The following is a 21,596-nucleotide window of genomic DNA, read 5'->3' as shown; positions in this document are numbered from 1 at the left end:
CCTTGATTGTCCTCGTAAATCTTTGGCTGCATGTAATGAAATCCATCAATACATTGTAACAATTGAATCAAATACAAACACTCTTGTAGAGTTGCCGCTAAAGCCATGTACTCAGCTTCACAAGTTGAAAGTGCTACGGTGTATTGCTTTTTAGACCTCCATGAAATCAAAGGGCCCTCTGGGTTTAGGCTGACACAATAACCACTAGTGCTACGTCTGTCACTTGCATCTTCTGCCCAGTTTGCATCACTATATGCTATCAAGCCTAGTTCCTCACATTTCCTATAGCATAAGGATTTTTCCCTGGTTCCCTTCAGATATCTCAGCACATGTTTCACTGTGATCCACTGCTCTTCTGTTGGTTTAGAAAAATATTGTGAAAGTTTTCCCACTACAAAACTCAGATCTGGCCTGGTACAAGTAGTCAAGTATATTAGACTACCCACAACTTCCCTGTATTTTCTCACATCCCCCAATGACTCACTGCTGTCAGTGTAGTTCAGTTTTGCCTCACAGGGTGTTGTTCTTGGCTTGCAGTCCTGCATGTCAAATCTAGTCAATATTTTGTCAACATATTTCCTTTGTGACATAGTCACACAATGTTCACTTTGTTCAAAATCAATACCAATGAAATGTTTCAATTTGCCTAAGTCTTTAATTCTGAATTTTGCTGTAAGCATCTCTTTGACATCAATCATCACATTGTCATCACTTGCTGCAATTATTATATCATCGACCCAAAATAAAATGAATACCTTTTGATCCTTCATTTCCCTTGTGTAAACACAATAATCAACTGGGTTCTGAATAAATTGATTTTTAGTTAAAAAATCATGCAACATCTTGTTCCAATTTCTCCCTGATTGTTTTAAACCATACAAAGATGTATTTAGTTTACACACCAGCATGTCCCCATTCTCAGATGTAACTTCATATCTCTCTGGTTGTCTCATGTAAATCTCAAAATCTATTGGTGCATGCAAATAGGCCGTTTTGACGTCCATTTGGTGTAAGATCATATTCTCTTGTGCTGCCTTTTGCATCAATACCCTCACACTAGTCTGGTTTGCCGTTGGTGAAAAAGTCTCTTCATAATCCACACCTGGTTTTTGATTGAAACCTTTGGCTACATAACGTGCCTTGAATTGTTTAGATTCATCTGCATTTGTTTTTAAAGCATACACCCATCTACCCCCCACTACTTCTTTGCCTTCTGGCAGTTTAGTCAGGGTAAACGTGTCATTTTCCTTTAGTGATTCAATTTCCTCATCCATAGCTCTTGCCCATAACTTAGAGTCAGGTGATGCCATTGCCTGCTTTACTGTGTGTGGCACATCACAAATGACTCTATAACAATAATCAAAGGTTATGTCATCTAGGTCATCAGATTTTACTTGACACTCATAATCCTTTAAATACTGAGGTTGTTTCACTTTTCTTCTGGGATATGTTGCACTCTGGCCACTGTCACCTGCCTGAGCACTGACCAAATCATCCATCTCCCCTGCTTCTTGTTCCTGTATCTCACTGGTTTGGCCATCTTCACCTGCCTGAACATTTGCCAAATCACTCATTTCAACCACAACCTCTTGTGTCTCGTTAGTTTCCCCATCTTCAGGGAGGTGATTTACAGTCCTTCCCCCACTGCAATCATCATCCCAATCTGTTTGGGTCTGAACCTCAATGATATTCCTTTGAATGAACTTTACCAATCTGTGCTTAGTTACCTTCCCAGTGTCGGGATAAAACACTAAATAGGCTGGGCTATTTTTATCATATCCTACAAATATCCCTTTTTCACATCGTGAATCCAACTTTTTCTTATTTTGTTTATATGCATAGCATGGGGACCCAAAAGTTCTCATTCTTGAAAGGTTTGGCCTCTTTCCTGTCAGCATGTAATATGGGGTCTGTCCTACACGCTTATTGAAACATCTATTTCGAATAACAGCAGCCGTCATTACCGCATATGTCCACAATTCCCTTGGTAATTTGCACTCAATCAGCATACATCTGGCCATCTCAAACAGCGTTCGCCAATTTCTTTCAGCTGTCCCATTCTGATGGGGTGAGTATGGAGCTGAGGTCTCATGTCTAATGGACTTTCCGCTTAACAATGCCTGAAAGTGACCAGAAGTATACTCAGTACCATTATCCGAACGAATACACTTAATTTTCCCATAAGGTGAAACATCGGCAATGTACTTCTCTGTAGCTTGGACTGTGTCACTCTTAGATTTCAAGAAACAAAAAGTAGCTCCTGAAAAGTCGTCAGTAAATGCTAAAGCATATTTGAATCAGTCTTTAGCCGTTGGATCAATTGGTCCAGATAAATCAGTGTGTACAAGTTCTAGTGCTGCTTTAGCTCTTTGGTCTGGTTCTCTATTTCGGCTCTGAGCAAATTTACCTTCTATACACACCTCACATGACAACTTGGAAATATCAACCTTGCCTTTAATTTCCATACCATCAGTTACATTCTGCAATTTTAACACATCTTCGTAGTTGCAATGTCCCAGAATCTCATGCCACGTCTTGATGTCATAACACCCATGACATTCATCAACATCAATACTCTCATCAACGGTGTTTACATAAAACAACCTGTCATGTACCTTAATGTCGAATGTCGTGCCGTCTCTCTGGATGAACTTGTTCTGTCCCTCTTTGAAGATGAATGTGGCTCCATTTGATGTTGCTGCGTTGACTGAGAAAATGTCTTGGGGAAAGGATGGAACATACAGCGCCCCCTTCAGCATCGTTTCCACCTCTCGACCCTTGGTATCTCTCAGGTTAAACACTGCAGTACCTCTCTTCAGCGCTACGCCAGAGGCCCTCACTCCATCAGCCATCTCCAGAACATTCCTCCGTGGCTCGAAATTCTCATCGAAGTTTCGGAACTTCTTCACGTCGGTCACAATATGTGACGTAGCCCCGGTGTCGACCATCAGCCCTCTGCTCAGAGTATTACTCCGACAAAGTCTCTGCTTCGGTCTCCCGGCGCCGTCCGAGTCGCGGTTCACCTGGCCCACCTTGAAGGCGAACGTGTGCTCCTCTTCATCCTGCGTCACATTGACGTTGTCTTTCCGTCTTCTTCGTCTGCAGTTGGTGTCGTTATGTGTTGGACTTCTGCAAAGACTGCACCACTGTCTCTGTTCTTTCTGACCAGCAGCATCTCCGCACTCAAACGATTTGTGCCCTCTCTGGCCGCAGTTATAACAGGACAGTCTCACGTCGTTGTCCTTGCTTCTTAGTCTCATCACGCTGTCATCCCCGGAACTGCTACTGAATCTTTCAGTGATCTCGTAACTCCTCAGTTTGGACTTAAAGTTGGCGAAGGTGATCCTGTCATCACTTTGTGCGATGTGGATGGAAAATGGCTCATAAGATTCTGGCAGCCCCTTCAGAACCATAGCTGTTAGCAAGCCATCACTCAAAGTCTCTTCCGCATTCCTCAGTGCCGTGATAGCTATTTCTGCTCGTATAATATAGTCTGTCATTGTTTCATCTGCAGTTTTCTGGAGCGACGTCAGCTCTGTCTACAAACTGATCACCCTCGGTTTCCCCTTGCCCGCATAGTGATCTTTCAGAATCTGTAACGCCTTTCTTCCGTCATCCGCTGCCTCACGCATAACCAACGACAAACTTGTATCATCGAGCACTTGAACCAGTTCAGCGTAAGCGTTTTCATTTTTCTCGGCGTCCTCAATGGCTTTCACCTCGGCTGCAGCGTCTCTTGCTGCGGCTTCCTCCGCATCGAGTATTTCCTCGTAGTCGATATCAGGCTCGTATAGTATGGTGTCTTTCAGCCCTTTCAGCCGGAGGTAACCGAGAATTTTTACCAACCATAATTCAAAGTTCCTTTCATCTCCGTCAAAGCGAATTCGGCTCCATTGGTTGTTGTTGCTTCTAACACTGGGCTCCATGACCTGTTAAACAAAGCTAGCGTATAGCGTCAAACCAACAACAACTCAGAGCTAGCCGGAAACATGACGGAGGACAAATAAAGAAACTCAGAGTGACAGATATGTCGTTGCTTCTTTGACAATGGCTGAGAGAGCAGTGTGTTTATTTTCACTTCTTATATGCGATCACATGATCACGTGACCGGTATCAGGTCACGTGCTCTCAATAAAGGTATATATATAAATATATATACAATGATATATACATACAGGAAATTAATGATCATCACAATACATTCCAACACACACAAAGCCAATCGCAGACATATGACACATGAGGAATAGACATGGACATTGATGGACATATTTTAAGATGGAGAACTATTGCCGAAAGTGTCATACTGGATAACATGTACTTTATCTCAATGTACTTAATCCAGTTATGCACTTTGGGTAGTTGTCCAGGCTTTATGTCTCCATAAGATGGAGATAAAACTGGTTTAGAGTTTAGAGTTTTATTAGGATCCCCATTAGCTGGTGCATAGCAGCAGCTAATCTTCCTGGGGTCCACACAGAACATAAAAACATGGCATTTGACATGAATGACATTACAGGACAATGATATATAAATAAAAAAAATATATATATATTTGATCAACAATTTCCTCATCCACCTTCTGATTCCCCATTTTTCAGAAAAACAAAAAGCATATCATTATATCTGCCTCAGTTACATATTAGCCTTCCATTCTCCTGTATAGAAAACAAAAGTAGAGATAAAAAATTGAAAATAGTATCCTAATCATGATCATGACTGCTGTGTGTGTGTGTGTGTGTGTGTGTGTGTGTGTGTGTGTGTGTGTGTGTGTGTGTGCGTGTGCGTGTATGCGTGTCCGTGCACGTTCGAGCGCCCTACAGTCTTTGGGTTTCAAGATGCCTCTTCAATTGTCTCTTGAAACTTGATTTAGTTTTTTCTTTTGTGATCATAGCTGGCAGTTTGTTTAGGGACTTGATAGCACCCTCTTGTGGCATGTCTAGTCTCATATTGATGTAATTTAGAACTATGTGTAAGTTAATTGTATAAACAGGTAGGATGTTTCATTTCATTAATATGTCTCAACAATGTTACACTATGAGGAATGGAAAAAATCTTGAGTATGTTCATGTATGTTAATGTGGGACGACCTCATGACCAATGCCCGTGGCAAATATAACTAGTACATGTGTGCAGTGGTTGGAGGTGGTGTCCTTGCTGTCGGGTAGGACACCAACTGATTGACACAATAACGTTATCTGATGGTGCCCCAGTTTTCACTATTGTCAGGTTTATTGTAATTTGGACATTGTTGCAATTACCTCTCTCTGTTAGGACAGAGACGTAAAACGTTTGGATCCGAATGCTAGGATTCATGTGGTTGCATGAACAAACAAAACGTGCCCAAGCCGATGCTTATGACTCTGAGCACAAATAGATAGAAAATACAAGGGGTAAAATCGATACAAGGAGAGAAACGGACATGGAACATAGACTGGATATACCATTGGTGACAGCACTGCCGCCAACAGGTATAAATCCTGGCTGGTTGCTGGTGATTTCGCTGTTGATCCAAGTCTGGTACTGGGACACTCTGGCATAAACACCAGGGAAGTCAGGTTCCGCACAACCCCGACCATGGCTCACAACTCCAGCCTGGATCCAGCTGGTATTCTGTTTGGAAACCATTGGGCCACCTGAATCTCCCTGTGTAAGAAACACAAAATGGATATTTGCTATCATTATCTCAACTATAGGCTAAAGGCGAGGGATGGTGATTATATTTTTGACCCTGCCTGTGCATATTTATGTCTTTGTACATATACATTTGGAATTAATCTTGGCTAGACCAATCAACGCCACATTTCTCATACAGAATGTCATTAGGTCACGGAAGTTACTCCACCCCAAAAGTTTCAAATCAGCTGCATGGTGATGCTATACGAGCCCACTTAACATGTCATGCATGACTCCAGTTTGTACAATTAAAAAATTACTCCCCATAGACCACACCCATTTACACCCACTTGCATTTTCTTCAGAACACACTTTTTGCTATCTGTATTTTGATGGGGGGGGGTTGTTTCAAGGAAGTGATAGGGAGGGAGGGACACTATTAGCCTGGCTAATAAGCCAGACTCAAATCAATCCGCCGGCAGGCAATTTTTTTTTGCCAACGGCTGATTCGGTCTGGCTTATTAGCCAGGCTAGGACACTATAGCCCAAGCCAATCATAGTTAGTAATGACTTAATTAACTCGGTCAAAGATTAGTCTGTAACATGTGCCAGATTTGCATTTCAATCTGGGCGGCAGTGGCTCAGGGGTAGAGTGGCTGGTAGGGAGGCCGGATGGGAACCGCAAGGTTCCCAGTTTGATCCCGGCTCACCCAGAGTTGTTGTCGAAGCTTCACCACATTGCACAACAACATCCTCTGTGCTAACTAATTTATAAACTCTATGCAAGTGCTTATATCAATCCATGTCATTACTTAAATAAAAGATTCACCTAGCCAAACAGTAGTATCCAGAATGCTCGCCTTAAAACACACTTTCCCTCGTTTTTGTCTGCTGACCTCATACCAACCGCTCGGTGGGGTGGTTCTTGTATTCTTGTATTTTTTTTGTGAGAATGGTTTAGGCATAGTTTTATTAGGTTTATTAGGTTTAGGAATAGGGTTAGGTTTTGGCACCATTTTATAGGATAGGAATAAGCCATAAGGTTAGGTTTAACCGTTTAAGCATAGCTTACTTAAGTTACGTTTAGGAATAACAGGCTGAGCAGTTCCACCAGCTGTATGCCCGAGTAACGGGTTGACAGTGTTTTGAGGTGAGCTTTCCAGTATTCAAGAGTAGAGGTATATCTGCCCCAGAGCCATTTCAATGGCATTTCCTCTGTACAAGTGTACAAACTTAGATGACATACCTGACAGGAGTCCTTTCCTCCTTCTGTAAGACCAGCACAAATCATGTTGTCAGTGACGGTGGAATAGCTGACCTTACATTGATCGTTGGACACAACGGGCACATCGACCTCCTGCAGCCTCTGTGGAAAAGGCAGAGCCACTGGAAGAGAAGATATGTTGTTCAGTATAAAGTGAAAGGTATCAATTATTTACAGTATATGAATTGACAATTGATGTGTTGTCCCTTTGAGAACATCTTACGATGTTCCAGACCAACGATTGAGAAACTTGCCACAGACCGTCTAGCTATACGTTTCATATAATGCATTCTCACATCCAGCTACAGTGACGAATTGGGCAACATCAACCACGTTTGATGTGACAGGCTTGTTGTTGTGTCACATGTTGACGAGGATGTCATAATTTACAATTCCAAGCTTATTTTTAGGCAACTCGAACAGCGTTGAGTCAGCAGAAGTGGACATCGCACCGCTGAGTGTGGCCACTCAACTCAGCTAGTGTCTCACCTCACAGGGCTCAAGTCCACTTCTGACACCTACACCTGCCTACACATTACAAGCTGAGAGTGAGAAGAACGTACAATATGCATTCCATTGTCATGACGTTGGGATGTTGAAAAGTGATGGAATAGGGTTGAAGAGCAATGCGACACAGGAGCCTGAAGATGTTGCCCACCTCATCACCTGACCATATGACCTCAGAGTGAGAATGTGTAGTTTCAAAGTACAATGTCTCACCACCGCCACTGTTGATGGTGCCCCAACCGGTAACCCAGGTGATCGTGCCAGCGCTATAGACGCTTCCGTCTGCCGCCAGACAGACAGGTCGGATGTAATTGGTAAAATCAACCGAGGCGGAGAGTTCTATCAATGCAATATCGTTATCCTGGGTTGAGTCATCGTAGTTAGGGTGATTGATGAGCCGGGAGCCGGTTCTGGACTCCTCGTTATTATTGATGCTCTGCTGGGTGTCCCGTCCGAGGTACACTGTGATGTCACCGGCGCTGATGCCGCTGCCCCTGAATGAGAGAGAGATGTCAGTGGTATTAGGAGGAACATAATACTATAGCCTTATAATCTCTATTTATACTACCTCAAAGTATATAATTAGATTATGTAAACATGAACCCACCCAGTTAATTTAACATTTGTGATGTTATACTGGCTCCAGCAAAGGTCACCCAATCACCATTATAATAGTACTGTATATAGTATAGTAGAGCTTTCATGTGTGGTCTGTTAAAAAGAATAAACAATCAAACAAACAACACTTACTTACAATAACATCTCACAATCTAATGGCACAAGTTTATTTTATTTACTTTAATCTGAATTAACACATTGGCTTGATTTAATTTGATTCTCAACAAACACCGTGTGGTTGATTATAATAAAAGGCAAACAGAAAAGCATGCCAGGCCTTGCATAACACATCAATACACATACATTTTTGTAATAGTTTTGAGAAATGTTTAATAAAACAATGGGGGGTCTAAACCTTCCCAGCTCCTTACAATCTACAAGCTCACATCACAGTAGTGAGCTTGTAGATCGTATAAGGAAGGAGCTATTTTAGCCAAATTTATGTTCACCAGGTGGTTTTCTTGTGACCACCGCTTTCTGACTTCTGGTGTGTTATCCACTCAAAATAACATCATGAAAAACAAAGGTATTGGATCGCACACAGTGGCAAGAGTCACTTTCATTTATTTGTATTACATAAATAGCTGAGAGAGTTTTGGCTATCCAGCCTTCATCAGTGTCAGGTTTTTGCAAAATGTTTGCCTATAATGAGACATGCCCATTCTGGGCATGTCTCATTATAGGCAAACATGGGGTCAGATGGAAAAGGAATCAGACAGTTAACATTATGGAGAGTTTAGAGAGAAGCAAATGATCTCACGGTGCAAAGCAATGAGCAGCAGTCAGGATCCACTGGCTGTTAATGAGGGATCCTCCACAGCGATGGCTTCCTCTATAGTGCAGACTGGCCTGCCAGGGCCACGTTCCTGCTGGAGCATCAGCACCTCCTACGATCTTGGTGTTCATTGGAGCCTGGCCGCACACTACAAGGAAATGCAACGAGATAAGCAGACAAACAACATTGCTGTTCATGTCAAAATAGGGATGCCAGGTTGAAACCGGGTAGGTATGTCTGTGGGTTTTACAAATACGGTAGAGGCCTATTTATAACCAATGAAAGCCTGTGCGCTGTGGGTACTTTTCCATTTCTTGAAAATAATGGTTTTGTACATAGGCCTACTGTATAAGAGTTCCACTCAGCAATGACAATTCAAAATGTTTTTTTTTTTTTTTTTTTTTCCATCAGGTTTTCACATCATCCTCTTTCTGTCATGCTTGCGTTGCTGTCAGAGCTCATACCATTTGTCACTTGACCTGCTCTTGTCGTGCTCAGTCAAACCATGACCTGCAGACTATAATTAATGTTTAACCCAAATGTTCTTAATCTTGCAATTGTCCACACACCTTTTTTACTGTATGGTGTGTGGGGAGGTATTTCTGCATGATCTTATCTGTATGCGATTGGCATCATTAGCTGTGTCTTTAGTAAACACTGCAGACATAATCTGCAGCCAAAGCAAGGCATGAACCTCACTTGTTTCCTGGAGAGATGAATGTATCAAAACAAATTCCAGACAAACTACATTCCACGACATAATAACCAACTAGATAAAGTGCCCCTCGGGGAACAGGTCTCCACCAGGGCAGGTCAGGCTGTGGCCTCCTGGTGGCGCAATATTAGGTCAATGTGAAAAGGGTGACATTTCTTCTTATGCCTTGGATGGCTTGGATGATTTGAGGTTTGATTGGATGTTTGAGTTTTGCAAAAGTCCACCTGTTGGTGGCGCTATAACAAGGGTGTGATATATTCCTCAGCCTAGTAGGAAAGTCTGTGAAAGATTTCACGTAAATTGCATGCTCCGTTCATGATTTGAGGCTTTTTGTTCAAAACAGGCCAATCCTGCAAACTTTGAAAGCCAATGTTAGCCAATTAGGATGTCATTTTTGCACTCTCACATGAGAGTGCAAAAATGACATGCAGAGTTCTCCAAGGCTCCATTCTGGGACCTGCTCTCAAATTATGGAAATCAACTAAAATATGTTGTATGCCACAGATATGCACGCGATTTAACACCAAGGGGACTATGGTCCAATTCCCTTTTTCATTTGATAATTTTTTGGTTGTTTGATAATGTTTTTAGTGTTGTCATTAACAAGGGGGCCTCGGCCGGCTTCCCCTGCCCCAGAAAGGTGCACCGTGGGCGAGCAGAGGAGCTCGTCGAGCCCCGCTCCAACCTTCATGTTTCTATGAATTGAATACTCAGGACCCCAATGGAAACAAGCCATAGTGCTTTTTTTTTGCTTTTTTTTTGCAAACTGTTAATAAAGTATTCAATCAATCAATTAATCAAAACCACAGGTCTGGTACAACTCTCCATTCTTTTAAGTCAGAGCTGAAGACTTTAATTTTGGCCATGCCTTTTATTGAGACTTGTGGTTCAGTTCTTTAGGAGCGCTGTAACTTTCTCACATATCGTATTTATTTTAACGGTATTTGAATGTATTCTTATTTTCTTTTCTCTTGTCTTAACTCAACTGTATTCAGATGTGCTTTCATAATGTGTTTCTTGTATTGTTTATCATTTCCTTGTTAACATTATTGCTTTGCCTTTCTTTCAGGAGTGAAGTGCTCATGGGTTGGACACAGTTTTTTGACCCACCACAAGTACAATTTCAGTGTATGTACAGTACATGATTGAATTTGTTTTACAAGCTCACAGCGTGTTGCATTATCACATGTTGTGGTATTTGACAAAAGGTTAATGATTTAATGAAAGCAGGACTCACCATCCACCTGTGCTTTGGCACCTGAGAAATTGCAAGAAATTATTGTTAGTATCGTAACACAGTAACACCAATACAAATGCATACATAGGACTTGATCTGCATGCACGTCATGAGATTGGCATGTGTTTTATCAACACAGATTATCTTGCTATGCAGGGAGGGGGGACAGAAACAAATCAAACAGGTTTTTTTTTCCTGTCATAAACAAGTTCTGGTATTTCATGGAAGACAACAAAGATAAGTGAAAGATAATATTTCACTTGTTTTACTCTTATATTGCTTACTGTAACGATACAATGTACCTTGCATTGTTTGTTTAGTTTAGTTTAGTTTATTTGATCATCCTTCAGTTTCAAATACAATATTTAAAGACAATGAATGGAAGCTTTTACCAAAACAAAGCAAAACATGAAGATGATCAAAAGGAATAGGCAGAAGCTAAAAGCTTATAAATGCCTATCCTACTTACAACAGAACATGATTCGTAATACTCATTACACATTAACATTAACAGATTCACAAAACAAAAGTCAGATACGAGAATTCCACCCTACACCAAACCCACCCCAGTGTCACCGTAGAGATCCACCAGGATCCATATGAGTTACATAGCACTATATAACCATTAGATTACACATTATTATTGTTGTTGTTATCCTTATTCACATTACCCTCATTACCAATGATCATTATCATTTATGTTGTTGCTGAATAATGTAATTTTTGTTCACATTTTGTCACATACAATTTTCCAATTTAAATGTTCTCATGTAGCCACAGAGATGTGTACACAACTGTATACTATGAGAGGTCCCAGTTGATATTGTACATTATAGAATAATGTACATGGATGAACATTTGTCTCATTCTGCTATAGACAGTATCAATAGATAGACATTACATAACTATGTAAAAACCTAAGACTTCCTACATATGATTGTTATACCTTACATCAGATATTTATTTACTTACATTTTAAATTACTATTGAGAGATTACATGAACTAATATTCTTAGAATAGCATTTAGAATATTGTGACACTTACCGTCAACCAGTAAAGCTAAAATCACTACAACACAAACAGTCAGCGTCGACTCCATCACGTCCCCTTTCCTTTCCCAACTGTGTGTAAACCACATTGCGAGGGAGTAGTCTCTGTCAGTCAGGTGGAGGTGTGACAGTGTCCTTGCAAAACCTGTCTTCCTTTAAACAGCAATGGTTTCTGTGCGATCTGTCAATAACAACTAATCCTGATGCAAACATCCGTCATCACTACCACTACAGTAGTCTCTCAGCAAGTTTACTGACCATAAAACAGACCATGACCAAATGTAATCTTTTATTACTTTACGATATATTAATTGCTTAATTACAATTAGGCATTTAACAGATAAAAACCTATCCAGAGCAACTTTCAATTATATAATGACAAATTAACTGCTAAAAAGTCATTAGGATAGCATCAAACACTCTCATCACATATCTAAATAAAATATTTTGGTCAAGAAAAAGTATAGCTTTAAAAAATATATATAACATACATTTAACAAGTAACCTACAAATATGAGTTTAGTACAGTATGTAATTGTCATTCCACACTACAGCTTAGGAGCCAGGACGCCCAGGAGGGAGAATAGAGAGTATGCGCATGCTTAAAGTGAATGGCACATCGAGTGGCAAATCGAGTGGCAAAGCAACAGGCAAAGTGAGTTTAACATCGTTTAATGTTGTTTAATGCAATCAGATATGACTTTTCTGTGTGGATGTATGGGCTGTTAAGGCCAGAAAGTAGTTTTTTGCCACTCAATAGGCGTTCCTGCATAACTTCCTGGTTTGATGATGATGTCACGTGCATACCCTCTATAGACCAGGACACTTGCTGGATTTCGACTGCAGCTTTATAGTAGGGTCGGCCAGAGGCTCCACCAGCACCCGAATGACATTTTTTCGTAACCTGTTTTTTTAGGACCCTTATGGTGTCTAGTTAAAATGTCATTCGGGTGATGGTGGAGCCTCTGGCCGACCCTATACTATTAGCACCACACCACACGGCACTAAGCCACACATATGACATGGGGCCATTTGCCATTGGATTGTGCCTGCATGTGTGCCAAGTTTTGTTTATTTTCATCAATGGGACGGTAGATTTTGATTGGAATAAAAATGATTAACAACAGCAACAATAACCAGAAATACAGTGTGCATATAGCTTCCCGGTCTCTTAAAAATAAAATAATACAATTTGAAAATAAATTCTGTAGACACGTTCAGCAACATGCCACAGAACTTATTACGATGAGCTGGCAGAATCCTTTGTTTGACATTACATCACTGTTCCATGACGACAACAACAGAGGCAACCCCAGCATGCTGATTAATGACTGAAGAATGAGTGCTGCCATTAGCAGTCAATTGACTGATCATTTCCATTCACAAGTTCACAAGGCTCATATAGCTGAATTCTTAATTGTTAAAGGGATAGTTCCGATTTTTTTAATTTAAGCTATAATAATAATAATAATAGCTCAAATTTATATAGCGCTTTTCTAAATACCCAAAGCGCTTGAAATACTTGCCATATAGTGGTTGCAACTGTATTAATTGATTGCCCGAGTCCTGTGGTGGGAGTTCTGCTCTGGTTTTGGTGAAATATTAAGTAGTTCCGGTCATTTTGTAGGGGGCACTGGGGCCACACTGGGTGCTTACTTTGCGTATGCCCCGTTTGATGCGTATGTATCGTAGCAGCATATGACGTCAGGGTATAACTGGTATAACTAGCTCTCAATGATGACGTAATAAAGATGTGGATTAAAGGACCCAATGCCAGGGTGTAATTGGTTTTCGATGGTGACGTAATGACGATATGTTTTAGTGTCGGGAGGATTAAAGGTAATGCCCCTATGTATACATGTATGTATACATGTATGTAATCTGACACCACTGTCATATCAAGCACAAGTAGTCATTACGTCATACGCTGGCACGGCGCATACGCATCAAACGGTGACATGGACGAAAACTATTACTTGCGCGCTCTGCTTGCGCAAGTAATAATAATAATAATAATCTAAAAGAACTCTAAAATCAAAGCATAGAGGAACTGTTGCTATGGCCGTAGGCTACGTTGAAATTGTATGAATGTATTTATTATTGATTGTATTTATGCATTGCATTTTGGTTTATATAACATCAATCAATCAATCAAGATAGAGTGGTTAGAGTGGGTGACAATATTATCACACGAAAAGATGAAATTACCTACCTAGGTTCCATCCTGGAGGCTAATCTTTTTGGTGATAAAATGGCCACCAACGTAATCAAAAAAGTCAACCAAAGAACAAGATTCCTTTACAGGATCTCCTCACTGGTCAACAAAAACACCTTGAAGACCATAACAGGAGCCCTCGTACAAGGTTTCTTTGACTATGCATGCACCAATTGGTACCACAGCACATCAAAGGCCCTTAAAACAAGGCTCCAGACTTCCCAAAACAAACTGGTCAGGCTCCTACTTGGCCTCACCCCCCGAACCCACCTCACCCCTGCCCACTTTGACAGGCTGGAATGGCTTAGGGTCGATGACAGAGTAGTGAGAGTACAGCATCTTGCAATGGGTCTGGTCCACAAGATTTGATACACCATCAAGATACCCTGTCTAAATACTTCCTTAATGTCAACGAAGTCCACACCCATAACACCAGAGGGAGTTCAACAAACCATGTGCAACCCAGATTCGGCACAAACAAGGGACTAATCATATTTTTGCTCCTATGCCACCAAAATGTGGAACGCCCTACCAACAGTCATTAAGACATGCAAATCCCTTGACTCCTTCAAAACCGCTCTCAAAGGGCAACTACGGACGGCTGCAATTCGAAACTGGCCCCCGTAAAATCTGAATCTGAGCCTATATGTTTTTTTTCCACTTTTTACCTCCATGATGATTTCCTGTTTTTGGCTGTATAGAATTGTATATTTGTACGTCTCTAAATGTTATGATGAATTGTAAACAAGTGTAACAGTTTTGTATTGAGTTGTGCTTGAAATGTACTGTAATTCTCCAATCTGTTAATAAATCTTTCAATCAATCAATCAATCTGGGTTCTACAATGAAGAGGAAACAGAACAACAACACTTTCCGGTCCACATGGTGTTTAGCCCCGCCCCTCCAGTGACTGTGTGCCATCTTGTATTTTAGAACAAAAAAAAAAAAAAAAAAAAAAAAACGGCGTCCGGTCCAAACGAGAAACGAAGCGCAGACAGGCAGACAGGACGCGGTGCGCGCGGCGCGGGGTCCACAACAAACACAGACAGACCACCGTTAACAACAACGAGCGTCTGTCCCAATCGAGCCTCATCATAAACAAACCCGTACATCATCCATCCATCCATCCAGAGCGCATGTGACGGCGGCGCGTGCAGCATGTACCGTGGAGAGACGCGGGGAAGCACCGAGGAGGAGACGCGGCAGCAGCGGCAGCCACACCCCGCGGGAGGAAGCAGCAGCTAGCGGTACACAGCAGCCAGCAGCAGCCAGCTGGGCTGCTAACCCCGGAGGAGCCAATCTAAAGCTAAGCTAGTTAGCCGACTGACTGCTGCCTGCTAACAGTGCTAAGCCAGAGGAACAAGGAGCCCGTTAGTAGCCAGGGAGTCGCCGTTAGCCGTGCTGGTCACCCCCGAAAAACCCCGAGGAGAGCTTCGGTGATGGAGACGGACTGAGCGGTTCAGGGACCCGGGCTATGAGGACCGCCGCGTCTCGCTAGCTGCTGCTGCCGCTCGGTGCTAACGCTTGTTTTTCGTGGCGGAAAGAGGAGCGAGTGGCACAATAAGCCGCGGTAAGTGATGCTAGCCTATGCTAACTGCTAGTATAGTTGGGTAGGTCAGCTAGTGGGTTAATGATACCGAGTTTGCTGTGCTATCATGTATCATAAATAATAAGCTAGTAGTTGGCTAATATCACGATGGGTGCCTATACATTTACGACGTTAGGCGTCATCAATACGCGTTTTTATAAAATATATATCAAAACAATATTGTATATATGCTTTCACTGAACCACAACAAGAAGCTAACAGGCTCCGAACCAGCCTCAAATGTTCTCCCATCTGAGATTGTAAAATTATTCTCTTATCTATGCTCACTCACTGAAAGGTTCCGTTGCTCAGTGTATCTTATCCTGAGTGTTTAGGTGTACATGAACAAAACCTAATTTGGTGATGTGTAGACCTACATTCAAATAGTTCCAGTACTGTGTATTATTGTACTGTAACGTCAGTGTAATGTGTTTGGGTGTTCTATGTCAATCCCACCCGGCAAAAGTTACTGTAGTGTACATACTTACTGTACACATACTTAACTTGGGGACAATGTAGTGATTGTGCTTCCAACATCCACTCCACTCACATGAGATTTAAAAGGTCAACCAAAAACATCAGCCACAAGCCCCAATTGCATTATTTTCATGTAAAACTTTATAATCTGACAGAATAAGTCCATTATTAGGAGGAAGCAGTCAGAAGTCATTGGTGACCTTGTAAACTGGAACGAGTCTTCTCTTTTCTAATGAGTTTGTGATGTTGTTGGCTCCAAGTCCAAAAAGCATTATGCAATCTGACATCTCTCCAAAGTTAATCACATGAGCTTTAGCATCCCTATTCTGCAGAGAACATTTAGTGAAAATACCCAATCTACAAGCACACATTATTAAAACGTGACGTGTCGAGAGCTTGTAAATTGACATTTTTTTTCCTGGCCTGGGCATGTCAAAATCAGAATAGTCAACGTCAAACATTTGGGGAAAAAGTAAACCCTGCAAAATTGCAGATCACTAAAAGAGCTTAAAGACATTTTTTTGTCTGACATACAATGAAGTATAGAGTTTTAGTGGTTAAACCAGGCTGACATAATAGCCTTGTTGTATCGTTTATTATGTAGCCACGCTTTTGTTTATCTTTCCCATGATTCTGGGTTGGGTTCGCTGAGTTGGGGTCTGAACATAGAACTGTAGCTTCTCAACAAGGGATGAAGCAAAGTCATTCTCCACTTAGCGGTGGTATCATGACGGAGCAGCTCGAGATATTCCATTATTTATCACCAGATGGTACATCAGTCAGGAGGAGAAGGAATGCTTTCTCCACATTGAGGAAACACTATACTGTCTGTTGCATTTAGCTAAAGTTTAGGAACCAGAGATAAGTCCAATTTTTGTCGGCATGTGTGAGTATGTGAGTAAAATTAAGCTTACAGTAGCAGGCAGGGTATTCATTTCAGCACTCTACTCAGTTCTAACAACGTGCTATTAGCTTATATATCTGTGATTAGGCAGTACAATAGACATAAAATAAAAACGGTGTTAACACAAACAATTACACAAGTTCAACAGACAACAAAAACATGTGTGTGTGTGCACGCACGCATGCATGCATGCACACACTTACATTTCTTTATTTGAGTCCACATTTATAAAAATACATTATCAACAAGGGCACAAATATTTTTCAGTTGCTTCTGATATCCCACACACTCGAAACATCATGTGTCTCAGTGCTTGAATCCAAACAAGCCCTAAATGTACAGAATATAGGCAGCACATGAACAGCCAACATTGGTCATAGTCTGTCATATTACCAACACCTGGGGAAAAAAAATCATGGGTACTAAAAGCGCTTTCTCCTCCAAATAGACCGACTGCCTATAATGGAGGAGATTGAACAGTATGTTGCAAGCTGCTTTGCCTTACACTTAGACAACCCCATAATCCTCAAGCCTCTGACCACCAGCCTGTGGACATGACTCAGGCTGCCAAATATAAAAACAATGAGCTGACACGTATAGCCTAGTTGTATAATGGCTTGTACTAATGGTTGATATTTTACTTGTTTACACGTCACACGCACATATATGTACTGTTACTGTATTTTGTGAGGAAACGGTTATAAGTAGTTATACTACAGAAGTAGTTTCCACTGTACAAATGTAACAACCTTGCTTTCCTCTCTACAATGACGACTCATATCAGCCAGCCACCCAAGTCTGGGAGCTCGGAGTCGGCTCAGCCATGTGATCATGGTCATCAGCCTTCATTGACACACCAAATTATGACTCGCCGTTTCTGTTCAACAAGAAACGTCTCTCTTTCACACTCACACTTATTTGAAAGAATGTTCAGCCACTTGCGGTGGAAAGAGTCGGTTGCTTGCCTTGCAAACGTTTCATGTTTGATTTGCAAGTGTTAAAAGCCAGATTGATGTGCATTTGTCAGTGCATTTGTCACAGGATATTATATATTGTCGCTGTGTATGTTACTCTAGCTATCATAATGATACCATGTATTTATGGTCACAACAAGCTCTTGTTAATACCTTTCATTTAGGGATGCACCGAAAGGGAAATTCTTGGCCAAAACCGAATACCGAATATAGGAAACGGTTGGCCGAAAACCGAATACCGAATATCCAAATATGATTAATACTATATATCTTTTTTCCTACCATTGATGTCATGGCCATACCTTAAAGCTACCTGATTTATGGCAAAATAAATGGTTATGGCAAAACTTAAAATAATAATCACTATTATGGGTTTTACATTTTTTTACCATTTTCTGCTGCCGAATATTCGGTGCATCACTACTTTCATTGGTTAATAATATTTATATAAGCCATACAGACTTCCCTAACTTTCAACCTGGCGGTCCTATTTTGGACATTTCACTACAGGTGAAACCTTTCAAAAATATTTAATGGCAGAACTACCTGCTCACAATGCGGCACGTTGTAAGCTTGTATATCGGCTAGTATTTTTGCTACTATTGCATGACACTAATGCAAAGAAGGGTGGAATATGGAGATAACTTGGTTTCTGCCCGACAGCGACGATTCTTTAAAATGTACCGTCTGTACTGAATGTTGAAGTCTGTGTGTGTGTTTGTGGCTTCACAGTACACACTTGTACAACACACGCCTCTGCTGTGGTGCTTCCTCTGATTTACCACCAGCAAATTACTCCATGATGCCATGAAATTGTTTTATGGTACTTCATGCAGATGCCACGCACATACAGTGGTGCCCTGGCCTTGCATAGTTACGTTTACCACTTTCAACCTTTTCAAGTTCAACTCCCTGTGTTTGGCATCATGTCATTATAGGCAACGATTTGCAGAAGTTTCAATAAATGTTCCTCATAGTGTTGTCTTGTGAGCTTGTAGACTGGCTATTTTTGCTACTATACATACGTCGAATTATATAGGGCTTAAGTGGTTCAAGGAAGTGGTCCATGAAGGATTGCATTAAATGGAAGCCCCAAGGCCGCGTGCGTCTTCATGCAGTCACTGAATCATAGACGCATGCTAATGATGTCGTCTTTGTCGTCCTAGCCCCACGCTTTCTCAACGCCAGGTCAAAATGGACCATTATCGGTCTGTGACTGAGTTTTTGAAACAAATGGAACCCAATGGATAAATTCAGTATTTATTTTCAGCTATAGATGGATTGGGTTCCCAGAGATACAAAATCCTGGGGGTCATTCTCAAAGGTTGAGAATGACTGTCCTAGCCAGCACCTCGCCATACTAAATAACTAGGGTCGCATTTGTAAAAAGGGAGGAAAAAAGAACCAAAGGGAGGGGGTGTTCCTCTTTGTTGTACGACAAATAGCGACAATGGCCAATCTACAAGCTCACAACGGGCTGGCTGTCGTTGCTTTTGAATGGACTGGAGGAAAATCCAATTCATTCTGTGTTCTCACTTCCTGCTTGGTTAACATCCAGCTGTGTGATAAAGACCAAGATTTAGCCAGATTCCAACTGACGGTGTTGAATATCTCACATATACTGTAGATTGTGTCTAGATATCATATACATGACATTGTCTCTCCAGTATGTACAGTATGTTGGAGTTTTATTACTGAATAAGGCAGCCTTCTCTCATAATTCCTATGTATTACATTGGAATGATGGTAATTGTTTGGGACATTATGTTGCATGCTCACACCTGCATGTCCTGGCTTTGATGCCATTTATTTTACACCCAATGGCTTGTGTAAAATAAGCCATTGGGTGTAAAATGTGGGTATGTTTTAATAGGCAGTGGGACTCATTGGGAAGGGAGAGTATGCCTTTAATTCCTCTGTCAGTACCATCAGCTGTAGTCTTTGCAGTAACTTGGAGCAACTTAAAAGGTGAGATTTCACCTGACGACACCCGATCTGATTTCCAGATGTAGTCAGGAGATGTCAGGACAAGACAGCTTAGTTTGTAGAGGCCCCTTAAGGTCTTGCTAATGCATAGGAGCTGTTCCAGACAGTGCTTGGACAAGTTTGTGCACCTCCCTTCCTTGTCACGTATCTTGTCACAGATTCAAATCAGTCTTGTGACATTGCCTGTGTCAGTATTCTAGATAACCTTTAAACCACGTAAACCCTATATATATTAGCCCCCAGGGCTCTATTGTAGGCCAACTCCTTTTCCACCTCTACCGAAAATAACTGATTACAAGCTGGCGTGTCACGAGCTAGTAGATCGGCTAATTTTGACAAATGTGCGTCCCATAATGGGGCCTTGATTATTACATAGTAATGGTTCATGGGTAGGGCATGGTATGTTCACTAGCTGTTTCGACCAGCGGCAGGGTTATTTTGGTAGGTCGGTCATATTTGGCTCCCATGGTTGGTGGATTGTCCAGTACTAGTACCCAGTGTAACCCTGGCCCCTGTCTCTCTCCGCCAGGCCCTGGCCATGCCCGCCAGTGCAGCACGGGCAGGCAATCTGAAGGACCCGGAGGTGGCAGAGCTCTTCTACCGAGATGACCCAGAGAAGCTGTTTGCTGACCTCCGTGAGATCGGCCATGGCAGCTTCGGTGCAGTCTACTTTGTGAGTACAGAAACAGGCCTGTTGGTTCTGAAGGCACACATTGACTGCATTCCCTTAATTAAAGGCTCACTCTGCAACAGTGATAACTAATGTTACAAAAATGTTTCATCTCTTTCTGGGTTGGGGTAAATTCACACCCAAAATTACTGCAAAATATCACACACAGTCTTGTTTTTAGTTTGACAACAATGTTCTGTGAGGATGAATAATTCAACAAATGGTGTGATTTTCACATTTAGGGGAATGTTTCAATGAATTTAGCAGCCTGATCTCATCCTCATATTTGTATGTTTCCTCAATAGCATATTACATACTTACTGTGATGGGAGACCATTAGCCTATTACGGTATTGTTTTCCCCAGCTACTGTACATGCAAAGGAAATCAACATTTCAGGGGAAGGGATGTGTCACAAAAATGGCTTTTTGTGAATTCATTTGCATTCATGGTATAACGTCGCTAATGAATGGAAGTGAATTCTTGGCAGCTTTCAGCAGCTGCTTAGCTGTTTTTCATCACCTACCAAAGAACGAAATAGCCTGAAGACTAAACGCCGGAAAGTTTCTTGATTGAGAGAGTTTAGTTAAATGTTACTTTAAGAGAACACCAAATCCTCAGTGCCAGACATTCAAAACCATCATTGCCATTTGCCTTTACATCTTCATGCTGCATTATATGCTTGCTGCTTTTTAGAATTAAAAACAAAAAAGCATTGAATAAGCCAATATGTTAATATTAAAATCCAACAAAAAATGAGTCAATAATTCATTATGAATATGAAGGTTTTTTATGATTAGCTAGACCGGTTATTACGGTTATTACCTAAACATTATTATACCTTTCAATCCGGGAGCTACCTCTGTGTTATTAGTTGTTGTAGTATTAGTTGTTGCTATGCATGTAGCAACATCATTACTTATTTTAGGTAGGTTTTAGAAGGCGGTTTTAGAATCAGCCTCAGGTCTAAATGCATTGACTAACAGCTCAATCTGATTGCT

The 21,596-nt window shown here is 41.3% G+C and overlaps 2 protein-coding genes across 3 annotated transcripts in view; one reads left to right on the top strand and one right to left on the bottom strand.

The window, feature by feature from the left end:
• Nucleotides 1-5,353: 5,353 nt before the first annotated feature.
• On the bottom strand, nt 5,354-8,928 carry LOC306937398 (serine protease 27-like). Its single transcript, XM_079521135.1, has 4 exons — nt 8,766-8,928; nt 7,604-7,881; nt 6,863-7,002; nt 5,354-5,646 (listed from the first exon to the last, which is right to left on the bottom strand). Exons 1-4 carry the CDS (start codon nt 8,909-8,911, stop codon nt 5,356-5,358), a joined length of 855 nt encoding a protein of 284 aa, XP_079377261.1. The 5' UTR covers nt 8,912-8,928; the 3' UTR covers nt 5,354-5,355.
• A 5,981-nt stretch (nt 8,929-14,909) lies between these two features.
• taok2a (TAO kinase 2a) overlaps nt 14,910-21,596 on the top strand; it is a 28,574-nt gene continuing 21,887 nt past the window's right edge. For both annotated transcript variants that reach the window (XM_079521098.1, XM_079521097.1), the window contains exons 1-2: nt 14,910-15,567; nt 20,456-20,599. In XM_079521098.1, the coding sequence (XP_079377224.1) occupies nt 20,465-20,599 (135 nt within the window). In that variant the 5' untranslated portion in view covers nt 14,910-15,567; nt 20,456-20,464. The remainder of the gene's footprint in view (nt 15,568-20,455; nt 20,600-21,596) is intronic.

Source organism: Electrona antarctica (assembly GCF_951216825.1).
Source record: "Electrona antarctica genome assembly, chromosome: 14".
Lineage (NCBI taxonomy): Eukaryota > Metazoa > Chordata > Actinopteri > Myctophiformes > Myctophidae > Electrona > Electrona antarctica.
Note: the sequence above shows the minus strand (reverse complement) of the source record. Positions and strands in the feature narration are given on the sequence as shown.

Excerpts from the sequence above, each read along its gene's own strand:
- LOC306937398 (XM_079521135.1), bottom strand. The coding sequence starts at position 8,911 with ATGAACACCAAGATCGTAGGAGGTGCTGATGCTCCAGCAGGAACGTGG. Across the intron at positions 7,882-8,765 it reads GCTGCTCATTGCTTTGCACC|GGGCAGCGGCATCAGCGCCG; the intron begins GTGAGATCATTT and ends TCTCTCATTCAG. Across the intron at positions 5,647-6,862 it reads GAGGAAAGGACTCCTGTCAG|GGAGATTCAGGTGGCCCAAT; the intron begins GTATGTCATCTA and ends TTTCTTACACAG.